The following is a 22,279-nucleotide window of genomic DNA, read 5'->3' on the forward strand; positions in this document are numbered from 1 at the left end:
TGTATTACCTACACCCCACCTAAATGTTGCAGAGTCGCCACCAAGTGATCTAGCTGCCTCTATTCCAACTTTTAGAGAGGCATGCGACCTCCAAGACATTTTGGACCTTGAAGAACTATTAGAGGATAATGAGGCCTTATCTGAGCAAGTTAACCTCCCAGAATTTGGTACCTGGAGGTCAAGCCTTAAGAAGGGTTCAGTATTTGATCCTCAGTTCTCCAAGGGCCCCTTCCTGACCACTTTTGAAAACTTGGTCATTAGGGATCTGCGCATTTTGTCAGAAGGTTACTCCATTAATACAGGAAGGCATAATTTAAACTTGGAGGAAAAGCAGGCACTTTTTTCCTTACAGAAAAACACTAAAATTGTCATAAAGAATGCGGACAAGGGAGGAGCGGTGGTGGTGCAGAGTAGGGCTTGCTACCTCAAGGAGGCCTATAGGCAACTTGGGGATGTGACAACCTACTCTGCACTACCAGATGACCCTACAGCAAAGTTTGTGAAGTCATACAAAGAACTATTAGAACTAGGGGTTATTACACAAGTATTAAATAAAGCGGAAAGTGCATTCCTGTGGAACCCTAACCCTATCATTCCAGTGTTTTACCATCTCCCAAAGGTCCATAAGACATTGGTCGACCCTCCGGGCAGACCAATCATTTCGTCTATTGGATCTTTGGGAGATGGCTTGTCAAAATACATAGATCAGTACCTACAGCCCTATGTTAGGGACCTACCCTCTTTCCTGTTGGACTCAGGGGATCTAATCACAAAGCTAAAAGATGTAATATGGAACCCACAATGCATGTGGGTATCTATGGACGTTACGTCCCTTTATTCAGTTATTAGACATGACCAGGGGGTGGCAGCGGTCGATCATTTCATCGGAGGTCCAGATAGTAATCAATTTAACACAGCATTTATTTTGGATGCCATAAAATTTCTGTTAACGCACAATTATTTTTTATTTGATAGCACTTTCTATTTACAACAAAGGGGCACAGCAATGGGCACGAGCTTTGCACCGGTGTATGCGAACTTATTTATGGGGTGGTGGGAGTCACTGTTTATGTTTTCTAGCACAAATCCATTTCGTAAACACATCACATTTTACAAAAGGTTTATTGATGACCTGATTATGGTTTGGGAAGGGGATTTGGACACTCTGCACAATTTCTTTAAATATGTTAATTCTAATCACCTTAACTTAGTGTTCACGTATCATTTTAACACACAGCACATTGACTATCTGGACCTCCGTTTGTTTATTGACATTAAAGGCCGAATCCAAACGGAAACATTCAGGAAACCGAATGCCAGGAATATGCTATTACGAGCTGACAGCTGCCACCCCCCTGCGGTCATTAGGGGTATCCCCAAGGGCCAGTTCCTCAGACTGAGGAGGAATTGCTCCACCGAGGAGGCTTTTTCTCGTCAGTCTGAGGAGCTGTGCCTTCGTTTCCATCAGAGGGGCTATGACATGGAGGGCCTGATTGACACCTCCAAAGAAATTGCACTGACAAATAGAGAGGATTTATTCAAAAAGACCAAGGGTGATCCTAACAAGGATAAAATAACATTGAGACATAATAAAAAAGACACTGGGTTTTCAAAAGGGGATGTTCCACTTATGATTTCACAATACAACAGATGTAGTCATAAAGTACAAAACATTATACGCAAACATTGGAATATTCTCCAAATGGATAGCAGCCTTAGGGAATGCGTTAAACAAGGCCCCCGTTTTGTGTACCGTAAGGCAAAAACTATTGCAAGTTATGTGTCGCCCAGCTATGTTGCATCCTCCACCATATCTACCAGGAAATTTGTAACTAAGGGCTCATACAGATGTGGAGGCTGCAAGATCTGCCAATTTGTGACACCCTCACAATGCTTTAGGGGTTTAAATTCTAAACAAGAATTTCGCATAAAATCATTTATAAATTGTGATACTAGCAACGTAGTGTACCTCTTAACATGTGGGTGTGGGATAAACTACGTGGGTAGGACAATTAGACCGCTAAAAAACAGAATCCTTGAACATATCAGGTTAATCAGAAAAGGAGACACTTCCCACCCGGTCTCAAAGCATTTTTCACAATGCCCAAAAGGGAGCCTAAATAGGCTAAAAGTTCAAGGTATTGAACAGATCTTTCTAAATGAAAGGGGAGGTGACTCACTCAACCTTCTGGACCGCAGGGAGGCATATTGGATATTTATGCTTCAGACTAGAACCCCCTGCGGTCTGAATGTAGAGTGGAATTTGAGTCATTTTCTTAAATAATTAAAAACTTATTATATCTGTAAATGCTGTGTAAAATCACAATGTCAATACTTATCCTATGGTCAATATTATTATTTTTTGACATAATTATGAGATCTCCACGCAGATGTAAAACAAAAATTGCATGAATTATCCCATTACTTAGCACTACACTGTTGACAATATTCTATGTCAGTTTCTTCAACATATTGTGTATTGTACTAGACCCGGACATACGGGTTGAGCCCTTACAACAGAGGTGGCATTGCCACAGATTAATACCCGAGCTTATTGTTTAGGGCTATCGTAGTGATTACCTTCAAGAGTCATTGATTATTCTAAAGTCATGATTTGTAGTAGATAATTGAGTAATCACAGGAATAGCATAACTGATTCCTCTTCCCCTTTGGAAGACTCAGAAAAACAAGACATCATATTCAAGTCTTGCTGATCTGATTCATTTTTGTTTTTAATCAATTTTATATTTGTATGTTAATTTTGCCAGCACTTTATGCTGATAAGGATCTTAGATCCTTGATATGTATTCACTTGTATGTCTTAGTTTAAGTGGGATCTGACTTTAGAATGGGCACCATTTCCAATAGGAGCTTAAAAGGATTTTGTTTATTTTATTTTTTAGTCTGCTCCTATTGTAATTTCAGTTAACATAAATTTGTCCTCTCTGCCTGTCCCTTCCAGCTACAGTGTGGTCGTGCGGGGCTCCGCGTGATTGGAGCTGCTCCGTCTGCCCCACACAGTCATTGGTGGCATAGCGGTGAGCTTCATCCAATCGGATCACTTCGTGACGTCACTCGGGGAGGGAGAGATGGCTGAGAGTAAGGGAACACCTGTTTGCCCTCACGGAGCACCAGGAGCATGCGCGGGCATCATCTGGGGGCGGTATTTACCAACAATCCCATGGGTTGTTGGAGTGACGCTCCGTGTGACGTCACGCGCATGCGCGGTGGGTCCGCGACGCAACTATCCACAGATTTTTTTAATTTAACAATTAAACATCAGATATATAAGGTGCCCATCCTGAACATACCCCATACTCCTTGATAAAGGACCTGTTGGTCTGAAACGCGTAGGAGGACTCTATCTGTGTCCCCCAAGGGGGTGAATTTGTCTCTCACCATGCTGCAATAAAGGAAAAAAAATTTACTCCACACCTGGCTCCCTGGCTGTGCGCCATTCGTTTTTTTCTACTGGATGTCTCTGGATTCTGGATCCTCTCTGGCTTGCACGCTGGCAGAAAAAACCTGGAGATGACGTGAGTAGGGTTTACTGGCTAAGACTATTATAGTTGGGTTTGACCACACAAGTCAATATTATACCTACATGTCTTTATTCTGCCTACCCACTCCCATTGGTATCTCCAGGGGTTATTAATACTTATGCCTTCGGATGGAGTTGCTGCGGGTTTGAGCACCCCAATTTCTTTACCGGAATTTGAGATAATCCTGGGTTAGGTCTGATCGGTGTTTCTAGGGGGGAGAAGTCCAAGCGAGGACGTCGCCAGTGAGTAGGGCATAGACGTAGGCCACCTTGGAACGACCAGTAGGGAAGTGGGACGGGGACATTTCGAATTGGACCTCACACTGATTCAGGAATCCTCGACAAGTGAGGGGGTCCCCGTCAAACTGATTGGGGGTTGGAATACGTGGTCCCAGATTACTTGGGGGCATTGGGACTGGGGTAGGTGGTGTCACAGGAGATTCCCGGAGAGACAAGGTAAAAAGTTTCTCTGTGACATCAGTGAGTTAATTGCTTAGAAATTGCCAGTGTTCCATGGAAACACCTTGGCCCACCTCAGGGGGGTCTGCATTTGTTGGGCTCTGCCTAATGTAATGCCTGTATGCCCGCAGACCTGGCAAGTCCCCACTACTGAGGTGGGTAAGGGTATAACAGTCACCCACAGCAGTGAGGGCGTGCCCGGAGTGTGGTAGTTGCGTTGCAGGGCCTGGTGAGTAAGGGTTAACATTATACTTGCTGATATATAGTTGAGTTGAGGTGGTCACAGCACTTGGAGTCCAGTCAAAGGATGAAGATAAAATCAGCTTTATTAGAACATGCTGTACATCGCAGAAGACAAACTGAGAGTTTGTCTTCTGCGATGTACAGCATGTTCTAAAAAAGCTGATTTTATCTTCATCCTTTGACTGGACTCCAAGTGCTGTGACCGCCTCAACTCAACTATATATCTGCACTTTTTTCGGCTGGGCACGCAGACTCCTCACCACGATATACCCCGACAGCGCTGACGTCATACCCCCTAACCACGGCATGCCGGAGCGCAGTGAATGCAGGGATGCACCAGCGGCTCCTCCTCTCAGTGGGAAACAGCGTGCGCTGATTCGGAATCAGCTGGTATCCACATGGAAGCTGAGTTGGTGCGGAAAAACATCTAGGACGCCACCGCAAGCTCCCTCGTCACAGGAAAGAAGCCAGGGGAGACGTTCCAGCAGGACACACAATTCAACGTGTACAACGTGTACTTCCCCGAGGATACAACAGGCACCGGGCGGGTAAGGAGAGCAGCTAACGGCACAAGGGACACAGGAATGCGGTGTTTCTGGACACTTCATATTCTTGGACCCAGCCCCACACTGCAAAACGGGCCCCCCGCCACGGGTGAGTTACATTATCCTCATATCATTCTTATGAGACTTAATATTCATGTCAATGGTGAGGAGCCATTTTCGGTACTGCGGACTATGGATCATTCCCATTAACCCCTCATATACTTGACTCTGGTAGCATCAGCTTCTGGGTTCATTCCCTTGTTCAAATTATTATACTTGCTGAGTCCGGGGCGCCAGAGGTCGGAAGGTATTGTCCAAGAGCCAGAGTCCAGGGATTGGAGAGAGCAGTGTAGTGATGTCCGAAAGCCAGAGTTCAAGGGCAGGAGAAGGCAGCGTAGTCAAAGTCCAAAGCAGTGTTCAAGTTCAAACCAAGGGAATACAAACAGGGGCAGGGACAGGAACCAGAGCTGAAACAGATAAGGGAGCTGGGCAAAGATACTGCACACACAGGAGCTACAGGAAAGCTACAGTATGCAGAGCAAGGAAAGAGAGGACAGACTGGGGTTATAAAGGAGGGAGGACAAATAGCAGGAAGGGGTGGAGCAGGGGTTTGTCTGGGAGCTTGCAGGGATAGGTGTGAGAGAGCAGGGGAGGAGACAGGGAGGTGATCTAGGGTAATGGCCTGCAAGCTCCGGGGGGCTGAGCCAGTACCTGGGGAAGATTGGTAAGTAGAGCAGGTGCGCGCGCCCTCTGTAACACAGTCACGCACGAGTACATGAGCGTGGAGGAAGGATCGCGGAGGAGGTAATCGGCTGGTGAGTATGAAAGGGGGAAGGAGCGGTGGAACCAGGTAGGGAGACGGAGTTACACCGAGGGGGGTAAGTCCCCTGATGGTAGACCAGGGACCGGGAACGCGCGCGCACAGTGAGGAGACTGTGCATGCGTGCAGACCGCGAACGGGAGCGTGACCGTGACGAGAGGGAATGAGGCAGAGACCAATATGGCAAGGAAAGGAGAGGGTTAGCCGAAGGAACCAAGGTGACGGGGACACGCTGGGAAGAGCGAGTCCCCCGATCCGTTACACTATATCCTCTTCTCTAGCTGCCCCAATCTCAACCCACTAGGGAGGTGCTGAGGCTCTACTAATCTCTGTTACCCTGCTGGGCTTTGTACTCTTTCTCTCGGTCTCCTGTTAGTGTCCCCATCTCAGGTATTGAATGATATCTGGGTGAGATTAAGCTAACCACACAACCTCTGTTATTTAGTACAAAAGCTCTAGAAGTGTGAGCTAACCCAGCTGATGGCTAACACCACTGTCACAGCATACTTTATTTTGAGCTATACTTCTAATTGAGTGCTCATACCTGTACAAAGCAACTTACTATCTTCTGGGATAGAGAAGCATATCTACTGTAATAATCAGTCTTATGAAAAGAGACACCTTCTGTGTTGGAAGACACCTTACAGTCCATTTATTTTAATAGGCTATAATGCATTCTAACACGAAGGTGCGTTATGGCAAAACACTGTTTAGTATATATGGTCTACTGTCTTTATCATTTATAAGATTAGAAGTACAGTACTAACTTGTTACCAGATCACTTTGTTATATTACTTTCTCTCACATCTGCATTATTTACTGTGCTGCACTTGCTTTTATTTGTGTATGTAAAAAAAAAGGTATTTTGTTGCATCTCTCCTGGCCTCAGCAACTCATAGCCCTCAGTACATATTATTATTACTTTGTGCTTGAACTCCTTTCAATGTTACGATCAACAAAATAGATATCCATTGGAGGTATGCCAGTAGACAGTGGTGCACTTTTGGCACCACAGCAAGTTAGCTGGTTTATCTCACAATGCTGGAGCTGCTGCTTACAAAAGCAATGGTTGTGGGTTCTAACTCTGTTGAGTTTGACACCAGTACTCCATTCCAGTCATTAGTTGCCGATCAGCCACTGAGGACAATCACCCACTGGCTATTTTGCCCCTAAAGTAAGTGATTAGCGATAGCATTAGGGGTTAATCTTAGGGGTTTTAAGGTAAAGGGTTACCGTTTTTAGAATGATTAGTTTTACTGACACGATTAGTGTTAGCATGAGGTGTTAAGGTGAGGTGTTTTAGGGTAAGGGTTATGTAAGGACTTAAGGGCATTTAGTGTAAGGTTAGGGGGTTACCTTGGTGGCTAAATATACTGTACCAATGGCTAAATGGCAGTGGAAAAGTGGTGGTGAGATGTCTGTATCAACTCTGTATACTTGGTATGGAAATCCTTATAGGAAGTGTGGAATGGGACTAATTTAAATTTACTTTGCATACCCATTAGCATATTTCCCAGAGTGCCTCAGGTGTGCTCCTTTTTCAGCACAGCCATGTCGCAATAATTTATCTTTGAGGGAGTTTGAGGGGATATATATACACAGCTGGAGACACTACTAAATGGAAAGTATCTCTCTTTTAAACCAACCTACAAAGAATTAAAGTCCCAAGAGTTGACTCTTTCTCGCTCTCCCCTCCTTCGATTTCTAACAATCCATCTGTGGATTATGTAATCCACCATTCGGATTGTCAGTGATACAAAAAAAACTGGGGATTTGCCTTTGGCTCAAAGGAACTGGGGATTTGATCCATGGCTCAAAGGAACTGCCCAATCCACTGCAGCTTCAATTTCGCAATGAAAATGTACGCATTTCTACATTTTATCTTCACTCTTTATGGAGGGGTTATAGACCCACATATCCTGAACCTGCTTTTTATCTTCACTCTTTATGGAGGTGTTATAGACCCACATATCATGAACCTGCTTTTTATCTTCACTTTTTATGGAGGGGTTATAGACCCACATATCCTGAACCTGCTCAAAAATGAAACCATTAAAATAAAAAAAAAACACGAGCTCTTATCACCTCTATTAATTATCTTAACATCCCTGTTTACCATTTTATTTTTATTTTAAGTAAACACATCTGGATTAGATAGACAATCAAGCAAACTAGTCTTTCAGATATTATCAGCTGTTATGTGAAATCTAAAGCTTTTTATCAAGTGAAAGATGCAATCAGGGACAGAATGATCATGAAGTGGCTATTAGAGATTGACAAATGTTTCAAAATACTGTATTAACTGTAAATTATTCTGACTTTATGACCAAAATTTAATTTGCAGACGATTTGGACAGTAAAAACTGTTGGAGAAGGCCCCAGAAACCACCATCATTTCCCCTTCGTCCTCTCTGCCAATGTCATAAAATCCAGTGGTTGATGTTTATACATTAATTTAATTTGATAATATATATATGTATACATTAAATGTGTTTGTGAATGGTAAAACATTTGATGTGCGCATATGCATGCTTCTCACTGCTGTTTGCATTGTGAGGGAAGGGACTGGAGTGTGGGCTAGTGACTTGCTGGGTTATTGTGTGGGTAACTACAGATGTAGCTGCCTGTTCTTGACCACATCACAGGACAAAAGCATTGAAAAATCTGCGAGTTGGTCACAGCAGGCTATAATGGCCCATCAGATTAACACAGCGGGGGTCCCTGCGTTTGAATAGGATTCGCGCTGTGTGAATCCTACCAGGTTCAACCTGTTTGTAATAGATGCTTAGTAAGATATAGACTGAATAAGTCACTCTACCTGCGTGCCTTTAACAGGCGATCGCAGGGCTTTTAATAATACTGTACTGTAGCAGGGGGTTTCTGGAGCTGAACAGCATTGATTTAAGGTCTGGAGACCCCCTTCTTCCTGAGTTACAGGCCCTGTTATGGGATGCCGGTATCCCAGCAGCCATGTTTTAATCCTCTGCATCACGGCCCACATGAGTGGGGGATTTAAACAAACCAGATGGATACCGGCAACTCATAATGGGGCCTGTAACTAAGAAAGCAGTCCTTCTGTAGCTGGAGCTTCCCCAGGGGTAGTTTCCATAGCAAACTAATCCCTCAGGAAGCCCTAGTGGAGAGAAATGCGTATGGTGAGCCATACAAACCAAAGAAACTATGGAAGTACTATCAGACTGTTGGTGAACTTTGGAGAATACTGGGCCAGATTCAGATCTTTCTTCCCTGAAATACAACAAATTCACCTTTGGACGACCATTGAGGGTGGATTATCCAGAGAAAGAGGGACTGCTCTTCCTCTCCATTTCCTGACCCAGGGTGGTCCCACTTTCTGATACCACTCTATGATTGATGTGTGCGCTCCTTACCCCTATTTCACCATTCATTTAAGGACTTGGATCGAGTCCACCACTGGAGCAGCACCTATTCGGAGGAGTGTATTTATTTAACACTTAATTTGTATTTTCCTTTCACCATTCACCAGTGGGCTTACTTGATTTGATTTAAGCGGTGTTTTGTGCTCGATCCCGCTGTCGTCATATAAAAAAACACATAATAAAATATAAATCAGCACAAAATACAAGTGCTTAAGGAGACAAAATAGAGTCATCAGTGCTACAATGTTACCGGACTCCCATAGTCATCCCAAGGTAAGTGTCGGTCTCAGACATTAAACACCAGCATTTTGACGAGGAGGAGAGTGTCCACAATAGGATGAATAGTGAAGCAGGTAGTGAAGGCACCCACTCCCAACTACAGCAATACAAACAATTCCATTTGAAATGAGGTGGCGAAAGTGGCTCTGCTTGGCATAGCACAAGCTCCTGGTCTCTGCAGCAAACAGACGCACACAGCGTAGTGAAGGTGCCTCGGCTCCGGTAGGTAATGCACCCGCTTACGGTCTCAATAGGAAAATGTCACACGTTTCCGTCAGCTGGTTGTGAGTGAAGGGATGTATACGTCACATGTCTCTGTCAGCTGTTTTTAGGTGAATGGATGCGGAATCCCCTGCGCTTGTCAGCACCTATAGTATATTCAAGAGCAATGTCGCTGCTTGTTAATGCTTGTAGCTAATTAAATACGGCTTGAAGATCGTAAAAAAAATGCAGGTGAATGCAGAACTTTGACAAAGGCCCAAGTACAGTAAAAGAGTAGCACACAATTTATTGCAACGCGTTTCGTAGCTGTTACTACTTCATCAAGGAATGATTGAGAGTGAGATAGTGTGCTATTTAAAACTAACCATGAAGGTTGATAGAATAAAAAATAAATGTAATAGATTGTGATTGGGAACACCTCATTGGTGATTACAGCATGATTAATTAAAATTCAGGTGAGTTTAACAGAGGGTGGATTGACACAGTTCCACTCCTCCAAATGGAGAATATTCTTAACATATATTTATACAGTGTCTATAAAATCCTAACTAGCATACAGTATTGACATTAAATATTGTTGCATGATCCTTGACAACCTAGAACGAGAGAATAGAATCAAATAGAGAGAACATAATGAATAAGCTGGTATATACTGTATACACAGATGTGTTTGAGATTCATTCATATATGTAAGGGCCCGTGAGGGTCGGGGTTGCGCACCTCGTGGGGCAAGCCCGCCAAAGCCCAAGATAGGGTGCCTCACCAAGCCTGCTCTCCCTGGCACCTCCCGCAGCCTCGTAGATTCTGGCTGTCGGACTCACCCCACACACAGGTGCTGAGCAGATGGAGAGACAGTTGCCTCGAGTCCCGCCTCCGGTCTCCGCCCCCATGCTGGTGTCAGTGGCGCACAGCGTACATGGACAGCACACAGGTGGCGCGTGCACACAGACAAATGGAGCCTGTCTCTTTGCTTCACACCACGTCCCTTGCGGACTCCTCTCCCCCTATCACACAATGACTTACTGCTGAGTTTCTTCCCTGCTGGCTCCCCATTGGTAGTATATATGCTCAGTCAGCCCCTTGTAGATGGCTGAGCAAAAGACTTCTTTCAGTACAAAGTGCTTACTGGCTTACAGGCTACATTCCTGCCTTGCTACCTTGTCCTGTGTTTACCTCTAGTTCCGCATCTGACCATTGGCTTGTACCTGGACTCTGACTCTCTCCTCTCCTGACCACGGCAAGTACTACAACAATCCGCAACTCTCCAACTCCTGACCACGACAAGTACCTATGATGATCCGCACCTCACCAACCCCTGACCACGGCAAGTACCTATGACGATCCGCACCTCTTTATCCCCGACCCTGCTAACGACTGCAACACTGCACTCCGGACCCGCTCGCGACTGGAGGTCGTTTTTTTCCAACCCCCACCTTGGCTTTGCAGTCACGTTCTGTTTGTGGTTAGCACTCTGTTACAATATACAGTTGTTACTAGTTAGAATATTAACCCATTGTCACATGCAACCCCATTGGGAACAAAGTAGGAGAGGGACCAGGGCTAGTCGCAAAGGATATATGTAAATTTGACATAAATAGAAAGAACACAACACCATATTGACACCCCAACAATGAATGTACCAGAAAAGGCACCGTTAATATAGAGAAACCATATGTATTTCCTTATTCAACCCCAGAGGGATAATAGTATTGAGGTGAAATATCCAATAACTCTCTTGTCTAGAGAGCATTTTGACTCTGTCACCTCCCCTCCTATCTACTTTAATGTATTGGATGCCCTTATATTGAAGAAGGGATGGATTCTGTTCATGTGATTTGAAATGTCTAAAGACACTATGGGCCTCATGCAGTAAGCGTTGATAAGGGAAATATGGCCATGTTATAGCCAAAATTGGGTTTGAGATTCAGTAAGCGCCGATAAGTGCTTCATATCGCCAGGTTTCGGAGCCGATAATTTGGTTATGGCCAGTCGCCTGCCGATAAGCCTGTTTTCGACACTGATCGCCACTTTTTTAAATCGGCTGGATTCAACAAAAAAAAACAGCTTATCGGGGCTGATCGGCACTACGAAATTGAGATGTTATGGCCGATTTCTCCCGCCAACTAAAGTTGGCATTTTGGACGGGAGAACGATCGCTAAGGCTGCCGGAACGGCACTTAGAAAAAAAAAATCTTCTGTACATCAATGGAAGTCAATGGAGCGGGGACGTATAACAGTATAGTACTGTTTACGTTTCATTGCTCACAATACAAGGGGGATTTGCATTACAGTGTGGGGGCATTCCCTGCATTGTGTCACAGCTGATGTGTCTTATTTGCATAACATTCGACTTTTACATGTTTTCAGCATTTGCGGGTCACATTACTCATCATGTGATGATGTGGCAAGGGAAAATACTATACTACACTCTTAAAGGAGAACCTCACATCATACCACACATTTTACTCAACTCAGCGACAATTATTTACATGATGTTACACATGTCACACATGTCACACATACACAGTATATTCATCTTCCTTTACATTACACAATGCTTGTAATGTGACACGCATCTTTAAACGTTCATGTACATCTGTCTTCTCATGTTTACATATACTTTTGGGTCCTCCCTATTTTCATGACGTCACTTATTGGACGCTCAATCACATTGCATGTTTACATTGTAACCGTTGCATTACAAGCACTTCAACCTAACTTATACACACATGTACAGTAATTCATCATTGGGACACCTTGTAAACTCATTCTATACCAACTATCCTCCTTACACAAATGCATGCATATGCACACGACTATTCATTGTTGCCAACATGTCACAATAACATGGATAATTACACATGTTACACAAAACTTTTCCCACGTCAATCTCAGCCTTTTTGTCTCATTACATGACTGACTCTTGCGTTCACAAGTGTTACAAGCATTGCACATGCAACTATTTATTTGCAAGCAATCTTTGTACAAAGCTTCACGTCACATCATTGCCAAATATCATCATTCCCTGCAGAATACACACAACAAATACTTAGAACAACAAGTGCACACAGCTTGCCACAGAAGTACTTTATTATGTTAATGTAACACCTTGCATTTTACTATGTCACCTGACATCATCACATACCTATTTAAAGGACGCACATTACCTGCTCATTCACAGCTACTCATTTCAAAATGTTGCGAATGTTTAGGAGACGCAGGAACATTCTTTTCTATGACATGCTTGCTGATCAAGAGAATGATATAGGGCAAGGTAGGGACACACCGAGGGACAGTGACAGTGACGCGGATACGACAGGGACAGGGAGAGGGACAGGCCGAGGGACAGGTAGAGGGACAGGAGATCAGAGGAGAAGACAGAGGAGACAACATGTGCCTCGTCCGCGTCTGTACAGGGAGAGAACCCTGTTAGATGGGATGAGTGAGGAGGAGATTGTAAGTCGCTATCGTTTGAGTTCAGCAGCAATCTTAGCTCTTTATGAGGAGATAAGGGGGGATTTAGATTTTTTCACAGCCAGAGGTCGTGCAGTCCCTGGGCTTGTTAAAATGCTGTGCTCATTACATTATCTTGCTTCCGCGTCATACCAGACAACTGTGGGCATAGTGGGCGGGGTCTCGCAATCTCGCGGGCCTTGACCCAGTTTCTCTATGCACTCAATAGACGCGCTAGGAATTATATTCATTTTCCTACAGAGGCAACAGAGTGGCTGGAAGTCAGGACTGGCTTTTATAATATAGCAGGGATACCATCTGTGCTGGGTGCAATCGATTGCACACATGTTGCTTTGATTGCACCTAGTCAGAGTGAGCATGTGTACCGCAATCGGAAGCACTACCATTCACTCAATGTACAGGTGGTATGTGATGCCACGATGAGGATAATGCATGTGGTACCCAAGTTCCCAGGTTCCAGTCACGATTCCTCTATCCTGAGGAACTCTTCAGTCTTCCATGCGTTCGAAGAGGGACATTTTGAACCTGGTTGGCTGCTGGGTGAGTACATATTTACATGTTCTAACACAAAACACATGTTGATTTAGGAATGTTGGCATTGTACAATTTGATCACTAATGTCAGCTTATGTGTGCTCCATTCATTATAGGTGACTCAGGATACGGAATTAGGTCGTGGCTCTTGACTCCGGTGCTAAACCCTCAAACTGAAGCAGAGGACAGGTACAATGCAGCCCATATATCTACAAGATCTGTTATAGAGAGGACATTTGGCCTACTCAAGACCAGGTTTAGGTGTCTGGACAGAACTGGTGGGGCTCTTCTATACAAGCCTCAAAAAGTGTCTGATATTATCCTTGCCTGTTGCATTTTGCACAATGTTGCACTCAGGCACAATGTACAGTCAGACCTAGCTGAGGCTTTGGTAGACGAGCATCCCACCCATGTAGCTGCTGAAAATTAACAAACAGCCAGTGGTGGCCAGACACGACAGAATCTCATCAATTCATTTTTTTCTTGTAAGTACAAACTCATATGTTCCTAGTACTACTTTTATAGTTTAATTATGTTATATTAACAATAATGTTTCTTTATATAACCTTCTGTTAGGACACAGATGAATATGGGTTGCACACCTTTCTTTTCTCTGCTGTGTGCACAAAGGGATGTGGCACCGGTATGTTATTGTTGCACAGGTTATATAATCCCTCTTCAATTGTACTTTAGTTGTGTGTATGTGAATACAACTTGGGTAACAAAGCAATAATATTTTAGCATTGTGTTATTCCTTATGCTAAGACAAAACACATATTATGCCCATAATCATTCATGCTTCTAGTATGCTTACATACAATGTTATTGGTGCAGTGTAACATGTACATCCATATGATGTGTACACCAGGCTGATTTACATTTTGAATGTCATGAAATATACATGGTGTTGTACATTTAACACCAAATACACACTTTGCTGTGTTGTTTACGGTACTGAAGATGGCATGTCAATGTTTGCAATTTATATATTGTTCCTTTGCATTATAGGTATATCTCCAGTATGACTGATCATGGTATGTATATTTGCTGACATCTCTCATAAGATGTGGCTACCTCAATCTTCCTATAATTATTGGAACTAAAAACCCAACATATTGGTTTAAACACAAATGTTACATATATGTACTTTCTGTATCATGTATATGCATTTAGCTACTCTTGAGCTTTCATGTGCATTGTATTACAAAATGATTACTCACATTTCATCACATTTTATGTATGTTTCCTTATAATTTCCATTAATGTAATATAGAGGTGGTTGGAGAAAAGGGGATAACTGTACTTATTTGTTTACTTACGGGAGCACATTCATCACTAGCATAGACACACTTTTTAAGACAACTGTTTGTGTCTCTATCAATTGGTGTAGGATCCATGTATAACACCGACAAATGATAACCCCAGCTTTATTATGGTAGCTTATATCATCATATTGACTATACTATGTATTTCTAAACGATTAATAAACACAGTAAACTATAGTTAGTTAGGTTAATGAAATATACACAGAAACGTACTTCATAACATGATGGTGATGTCATATTCAGAACATCATGCATTGGAGGGGACCATAACATCTGGCCAGTAACATTATTTGCTACAGTCCCAAACCATTTTATCTACATACCCATGTAACAAGAGATTTTAAAAATAAATGGCTACTTGGTTGTAAGTGTCCTTTACATTGGGAGAAGGAGTGGCTCACTGAGTAAAGACACACACTGGCACTGATAGTTTGAAGCAGGGGAGTCTGGTTCAATTCCCGGTGTGGGCTCCTTGTGACCTTGGCCAAGTCACTTTATCTCCCTGTGCCTCATGCGGCAAAAAAACATTTGTACGTTCCACGGGCCAGGGACCTCAGGCTGAAACATGTGTCTGTAAATCGCTGCGTACAACTAGCAGCCCTATACATGAACATGCTCATATTATTATTATTATTGTTACATAGTTTCGACAGTCATACGTTCCATTACATATTAGAATACACAAATGTGTTAGCAGAGTGGGAATGGTTGTTATATATAAAACACACCATGTCATAAAATGTTAGTAGTCATTAAAGAACACTCAATAAAAATTCATGAGGCACTCTTTTGCAACATCATTATGTTAATTAAGTGCTTATGCAATATAGGCATAAGGATATCACATTTTTAATTGTTTGTTAATAAGCGCTGCAAGCAATATAAAATTAGTTCCATATGTAGTATAGTAGTCGGTGGCTCCTCCTCACAATCATCTCATATAAAGGTAGACTCTTCTGAAATCATACATTGATCCGATTGTATCTTCCCCGACATCTCTGAAATACAGCAAACACATGATGGTCAAAGATGGCACCTTACTAGATATGCATCCGTGACAACGCGTTACGCAGCTCTATATGATTGTGTAGATACACACGTCAGTCACTTATATGTTAGAAGTAAAACTGTTCATCAGTATGTAATGTTTCTTTAAATTTGTAGCAGGCATAACTATGTATAAGAAGTGAACGTTGCCTGTATACTGAAAGATGTGCGCGCACATCTTTGTGTGCGCACGCACTTCACGCTTGGCTCCACTAACTGTTAGCGCATGCGCAAAACAAAGCGTACGTTGTGCGTTCAATACATGTTGAAAATACCAGTAAACATAACATCTTTATTTCAAATACAATGAAGACGAAACTACATTCGTTCTAAACGAGTACATCTGTATTCTTTTTAAACAGACGTGTTTGAACAGAAAGCACGGCCGATAACACAATGCGCAAATGCAATACGTGTGACGTCATGTTAAGCCAGCGTGAAACGCACGCTAACACTCCTCCCACTCAATTAACATTCGGCTAACGCCCAGGGTACGCCTACAAACACTGAGCCGCACGCATCACACACTGCAGTTACCGTTACTATAACAAAACATGACAGCCAATAGGCTTTGAGGCGCGCACGTCGCTTGGGGGCGGGACTTACATCACTAATCCTTTTTAAGGACGCCTTGGCCCATGACAAGGGTCCCACGTCATACGTGGTGGACCCGGTTTTCAATGTTGTAGATGTTGCATGATAACAAAACAGGTATGTGTTAGAGTAATGGTAAAATGTTGCTAATATGTTTAAAGGGATAGGAAAGTACGTATATTTATTCCGTCAGCAATGTGTACTACTCTTTCAGGTCCTACTATATTGTATTAGGAAACAATTTGTTTGTGATCGCTACATGTTATGCAGTCTGCAATGTTACGCTGTATCCACGCATTGAAAGTGAAAATGGTGGTTAAAAAAAAAAAAAAAATTTAAACGCAGAGTCAACGCATAACGATTGTTATATTTACCATTCTTCTAGAATTAACTCTTCGCCTGGCTGCAACTGGTCGCTCCAGAAATGCAAGGCATTTTCATCCACGCTTAACCCAACCGCTGAATCCAGTATGGCACATATCTCCTCCAGGATGCGCTCATAGGAATCGCCACTGCTTTCTTCAAATAATTGGTCGGGAGGTAGGTTCATTTCTTCGGGTTCCCATTCCAATGCATTTTCAGCTGAAAGGCTTGGTACATAATCATAGTACTTTTGTTCTTGTACAATGTGGGTTTCAGGAATGGAGGCTGCAGATATTGCAGCACGTATCGATTCAAACGGATCAGTAGTAGCGGATACATTGCTATTGCCATTAGGAATAAATATGCCTTTCACGACAATATAAGTGCCGTCTTTCAGGAGAAATTGTTTTTCCGGGGCAATCTTCCAGAAACCATAGGTGTGTTGTAGCATATCCTGGTCACGTTCAAAAAAGTCATTACTTGATAAAGTGAATCTTATTGAGGAATTAAAATTCCGTGCATGCTTACAGTCTTGGTAATAAGGATATTTTGCTCGAATGAAATCATCGATTTGGCGTGTGCTTGCTTTCTGTCCGCGACTGTTCAAGATGGCTTCACAGATCATGTACTTATACCCTAAAAGGGGATTAATATTGTTAACGAATTCATCAGCCATGTCTGAGTAGCACAAAAGCTGTGTGCAGGTCTGTGTTATTTGCTCATCAAAATGAATGTGCTGAATGGCTAACAAACTCCTGTTTTTCCTTGTCAAGGTCAACAAAACTAACTACTTTGACTCCTTATTTCAAACGCCAATTGGATTTGTTTGTCTAATTGGGTTAACAGTTGTGGTTCGTGATATGGGACTGTGGGAGAAACATTTCTCCTTCTTTTATCTCGTTTGTGAAAAACATCCCTAGACTTTGAATGCGTTCACATAGTGTTTTTTTGAAAACTAACAAAGACCAGTGTGTGAAAATATTTCTTAGCCAGGCATATCAGTAAAAACACACCTGCAAAAAGAAATGTTTTTTCCCCGCTTACATTTCTGTGTGTATGTGAAAGTCTGGTTAACTCCCTGTCTGCATGAGTTTAAATACGTGTGTATATATATATATATATATATATATATATAAATATATCTCTTATAAAAATATATATATATTTATATATTATATTTTATTTATTTTTATATTGCAGGAGTACACACAACATTGATGGCATTAAGTATACCTTGTATGAAACCTATTTAAATGGTGAGAAACATGATTGAATTAAGTAATAAACATTTGTTTAAGCACAATACTGTTAGAGTCTCATACTTAGGATATTTCTCAAACATTAGGCCTGTATTATTAAAATAGTGTTTTCACAAGGAAGCATGAAGTGTATTAGTTTGTGTATACCAGTTTATATAGTACTATATATATATATATATATATATATATATATATATATATATATATATACATATATACATATATATATACACATATACATATATATATACACACTCACACACTCACACTCACACTCACTCAGTGTGTGTGTGTGTGTGTGTGTGTGTGTGTATATATATTATTATACATTCTGAGATGTTATAGAAACGAACACACAACTGATTAAAGGACAAAATTACAATGGCCAAGCAAGGCAAAGGTAAGTAATAATTTACACATAATCCTGCTGTACACGTACAAGAAAGATGTTTGCACTTACTTAGGTGTTTTAATAATTGCATGTGACTAATATGCATATGCAATTCTTACATCAATTAACACACCCAAATGCAATGTTTTGCTGCAAAGTCAATGGCAGCTTCTCTAAACTTAGCAACTGGCTCCTGGTGGACCATTACTGAACAGACGATTACAACATAAATATTTATAACACAATTAATTATGAGTGTTAACATTTCCAAAACTTCACGTGTACAAGAACATAGTTGAAAGTTTGGAAACAACACAGTCTTCAGCATACATACAATAGTAATTAGATAATCTGAAGTCAACAAAACAAGGCCAAAGACATATTTTCTGAATTATAACATTTATTTTTTTTGTTCCTTTTGCGAGCGAGTAACAGGCCTGCTTGTTGTCTCTTGAATTTTCCTTTTTCTTTTGCCACCAACTTTAGGCACAACAGAGCCACTTTGAGTGGCCTCTGGCACTTCACGGGCAGGGCTTGTGGCCAGTGACTGTTCACCTACGGGGCTTGTGGCCAGTGACTCACCTACAGGGCTTGTGGCCAGTGACTCACCTACAGGGCTTTTGGGCAGTGATTCACCTACAGGGCTTTTGGGCAGCGATTCACCTACAGGGCTTTTGGGCAGCGATTCACCTACAGGGCTTTTGGGCAGCGACTCACCTACAGGGCTTTTGGGCAGCGATTCACCTACAGGGCTTTTGGGCAGCGACTCACCTACAGGGCTTTTGGGTAGTGACTGTTCACGGACAGGGCTTGTGCCCAGTGACACATGTGAGCAAGTTGGTAGACACTGCACAAGTGATGGTTGGTCTGTTTCATGTGTGTCTTGTTTTGTTTTTGTCGCCTCCTTTGTAGGTGTCTGCTGCTGAATTTGTACAGATGGCAGCGGTAGGATGTCATCAGGAACCTGCACAGCAATGTCTGCTACTTGACCGGTAACATTTGGGCCTGGTGAATGAATATCAGATGAATGTGGTGAAAACTGACCTGCATGAACAGATCCTGGCTGGGAGGTGTTGAATTGTGGTACATTAGTCATTCTCCAGTAATTAGCTTGTGTTTGCTGAACAACTAATGCTTCGAATGAGGTGTTGATTTTTTGCAACTGTTTAGGCACTTCAATGAAGACTCTGTGGAGATGTGCCAATTGTGATACTGTTTCTTCCTGCAGTCCAATCATCCTTTCCAGCACTGTCATCATGTCTGAATGGCGACGATTTTCTGCGTCCACTATTTTTCCCTCTGAAGCTACAATTGCATCGTATGTGGAAGTTGATGGACGATTTGGCGGTACAACAGTTTCTATTGGCACCTCTTCATGGTCACATGATTGTATTTCAGTCTCTTCTGTGGCGTCATCCTCATCATACTCATCATCCTCATCACCATGATGTTCTAAAAAGAAATGTACACATTATTAAATGGCATGTTAATGTATGCTGTGTTACTATGTAATTGTACTGTGTCCTAAGTAACACCTAACATGTTAGCATACGTTTTATAACCTCATTAAAAACTACCTTGACTTACGAATAATGTTTGGACTCAGTATGAAATATGAATGAATGAAAAGTTGCTCTAAACTCAGAAGTCCTACATGATAATTAACATCACTAACACAATACATGTTGCCTTACACTTAATTTTCACTGACACTAAGTAATCCTATTTAAAGAAGATGTGCAAAACAAATAATGCACATGACAACATAACATATAGAAGAGCACATATTATATGGCCAGCAAATGATACACTCACCTTCTAGTAGTGTTGAGCTGGCTGACCCAGGTGAAGACACTTGTTCCATCTCAGGTGACACATGTCCTCCAGGGGCAACTATATATAACAATAACATAAGTTTTACATTTACATGTGTAAATATTGAACAAACACTTATTGTATGTTCTGTATTTATGATTAACTACTGCACCGACACACTTTATTCGAGCAAATACCCGGTATGTACCTGGCAGATACCTGGAATGCGCCACTCCTAACCTCTGACAAGCCCCGTTGCATTTGCCTTCCCAGCCTGGGTTCATGCCTGGCTGATGGGCGGCTGATCTGTTAAATGATAATGATTAGGATTTAATAGGCTGCAATGCTTCGCGTGTCTACCAGATGGCATAAATTCATGAATTGTAATGCAGTGTATATATATATACTGTGCAGTATTGCAGCCAGTGGGAATAAAATGCTTCAATCCCTGCTTGGAAAATAACTCAATGCACTCGGGCAGAAAACAGTCACAAACCTCAATACACCCGGGTATACCCGAATTCGTGGGACTAGCCAAGCTCGAATAAAGTGTGTCGCCAGTGTAACAACATCAGTTCCTTAACCGAAAATGTGTGTGAAAGTGAACATAAATAGTTGTAATAACACTGTACATGCCTGTGTACTTAGAATTTTTGAGTTCCCTAACATACAACATACTATGTTTCTGCAGTAATGCGTGAGGATAAATAGATTAAATGAGTACATAAAAATCATATGTTGTGTAGTGATATCAGTATCATAATGTACATAACTATCATGAGATGACCATTCACAATGGTTATCATGAAGGTGGTCATATTGCAAAAAGTGTTGTTTTTGGTAGAGGATATGTGTGGTACATTAATCGAAGATGTGGCACACCTGAATGTGGCTGTGACTCAACAAGACAACACATGCAGTGTGTGATAATGTGTCTTTCATAGTAGTTCAACTATAGATATGAGTGAACTAATGTGTGACGTACGCTTTGATAAGTAATGAGTTGTTGGGGCATTTAGTAGCTAGAGTTAAGCTTTCAAATGAGTGTGATTAACTTCAGTTGTGCTATTCAGGTTGTAAGAAAGGTATTCCCTTCCCCAAAAAGCCTAATCAGCCACACCTTTCAATGACTTGAAACAGGTGCAAATGGTGTGAACTAAGTTGACCGTGAAATGAGGCTGTAATTAGTGTGTGTGCTGAACCCCACCCCCTCTGTTGAAGTGTATGCTGTGATGAGATATTAATTGCAGCTGCTTTAACACAATGGTAGATGAGCTAAGTAGTCATCTGCAGTGTTTAAGTTATGAAAACAATGACATAACATATGATACGTGTGCCTCATTATGCTGTCTGTATATGACATAAAGCAAAAATGGACCTTTTCATAAGCAACTATAGATGTGTTAGTGCCAGTGATGTTTGTAGGCCGTTACATGCAATTTCTTTGATGCATGCTTAAAATAGGCAGTAATGTCATGTTTGTCGGAGTAAAATCAATAAAATACACAATAATATGATACATATTTCTGTTCTGTACCTGTAGCTACTAATAATTTCTCATGAACATGTGTTACACATGTGTACTACCCTGTTGTTCCCCATCTTCGCCCACCATCAATTGCTTCCACTGCAGCTATGCATTTTGGGAATTCACATGTAAATGAGCACGCAATGGCACGTGCTATATTAGTTACTGCTTTTAGTAGGACTACTACATATATGTCTATTTTGAGATATATATATACAGAATCAGACATATACATATATAGATGCAGGTATGCTTATATTGTGAAGACAGTATAAAAAGCAGTGTAAATATGCAAAATAACTGTAAGCAACGACACGCCTAGTACAGTAATATTTATCACCTGCTGGAAATTGTGACGGATAAATTCCAATGTCACGGTCACCAGCCAAGCCTTCCACGACGACGGTAAGTAATTTTGGCCGAAGCAGCTCCTCCAATGGAGT

General features: G+C 41.9%; 1 protein-coding gene across 1 annotated transcript; it reads right to left on the reverse strand.

Moving 5' to 3' along the window:
- Window positions 1-1,791: 1,791 nt before the first annotated feature.
- On the reverse strand, window positions 1,792-20,391 carry LOC142499199 (uncharacterized). The gene is made up of 3 exons (XM_075608267.1): window positions 20,309-20,391; window positions 19,265-19,945; window positions 1,792-1,910 (listed from the first exon to the last, which is right to left on the reverse strand). The coding sequence occupies exons 1-3, from the start codon at window positions 20,355-20,357 to the stop codon at window positions 1,792-1,794; spliced, it is 849 nt and encodes a 282-aa protein (XP_075464382.1). The 5' UTR covers window positions 20,358-20,391.
- Between the last annotated feature and the right edge of the window lie 1,888 nt (window positions 20,392-22,279).

This window comes from Ascaphus truei, chromosome 1 (assembly GCF_040206685.1).
Source record: "Ascaphus truei isolate aAscTru1 chromosome 1, aAscTru1.hap1, whole genome shotgun sequence".
In the NCBI taxonomy this organism is placed as follows: Eukaryota; Metazoa; Chordata; class Amphibia; order Anura; family Ascaphidae; genus Ascaphus; species Ascaphus truei.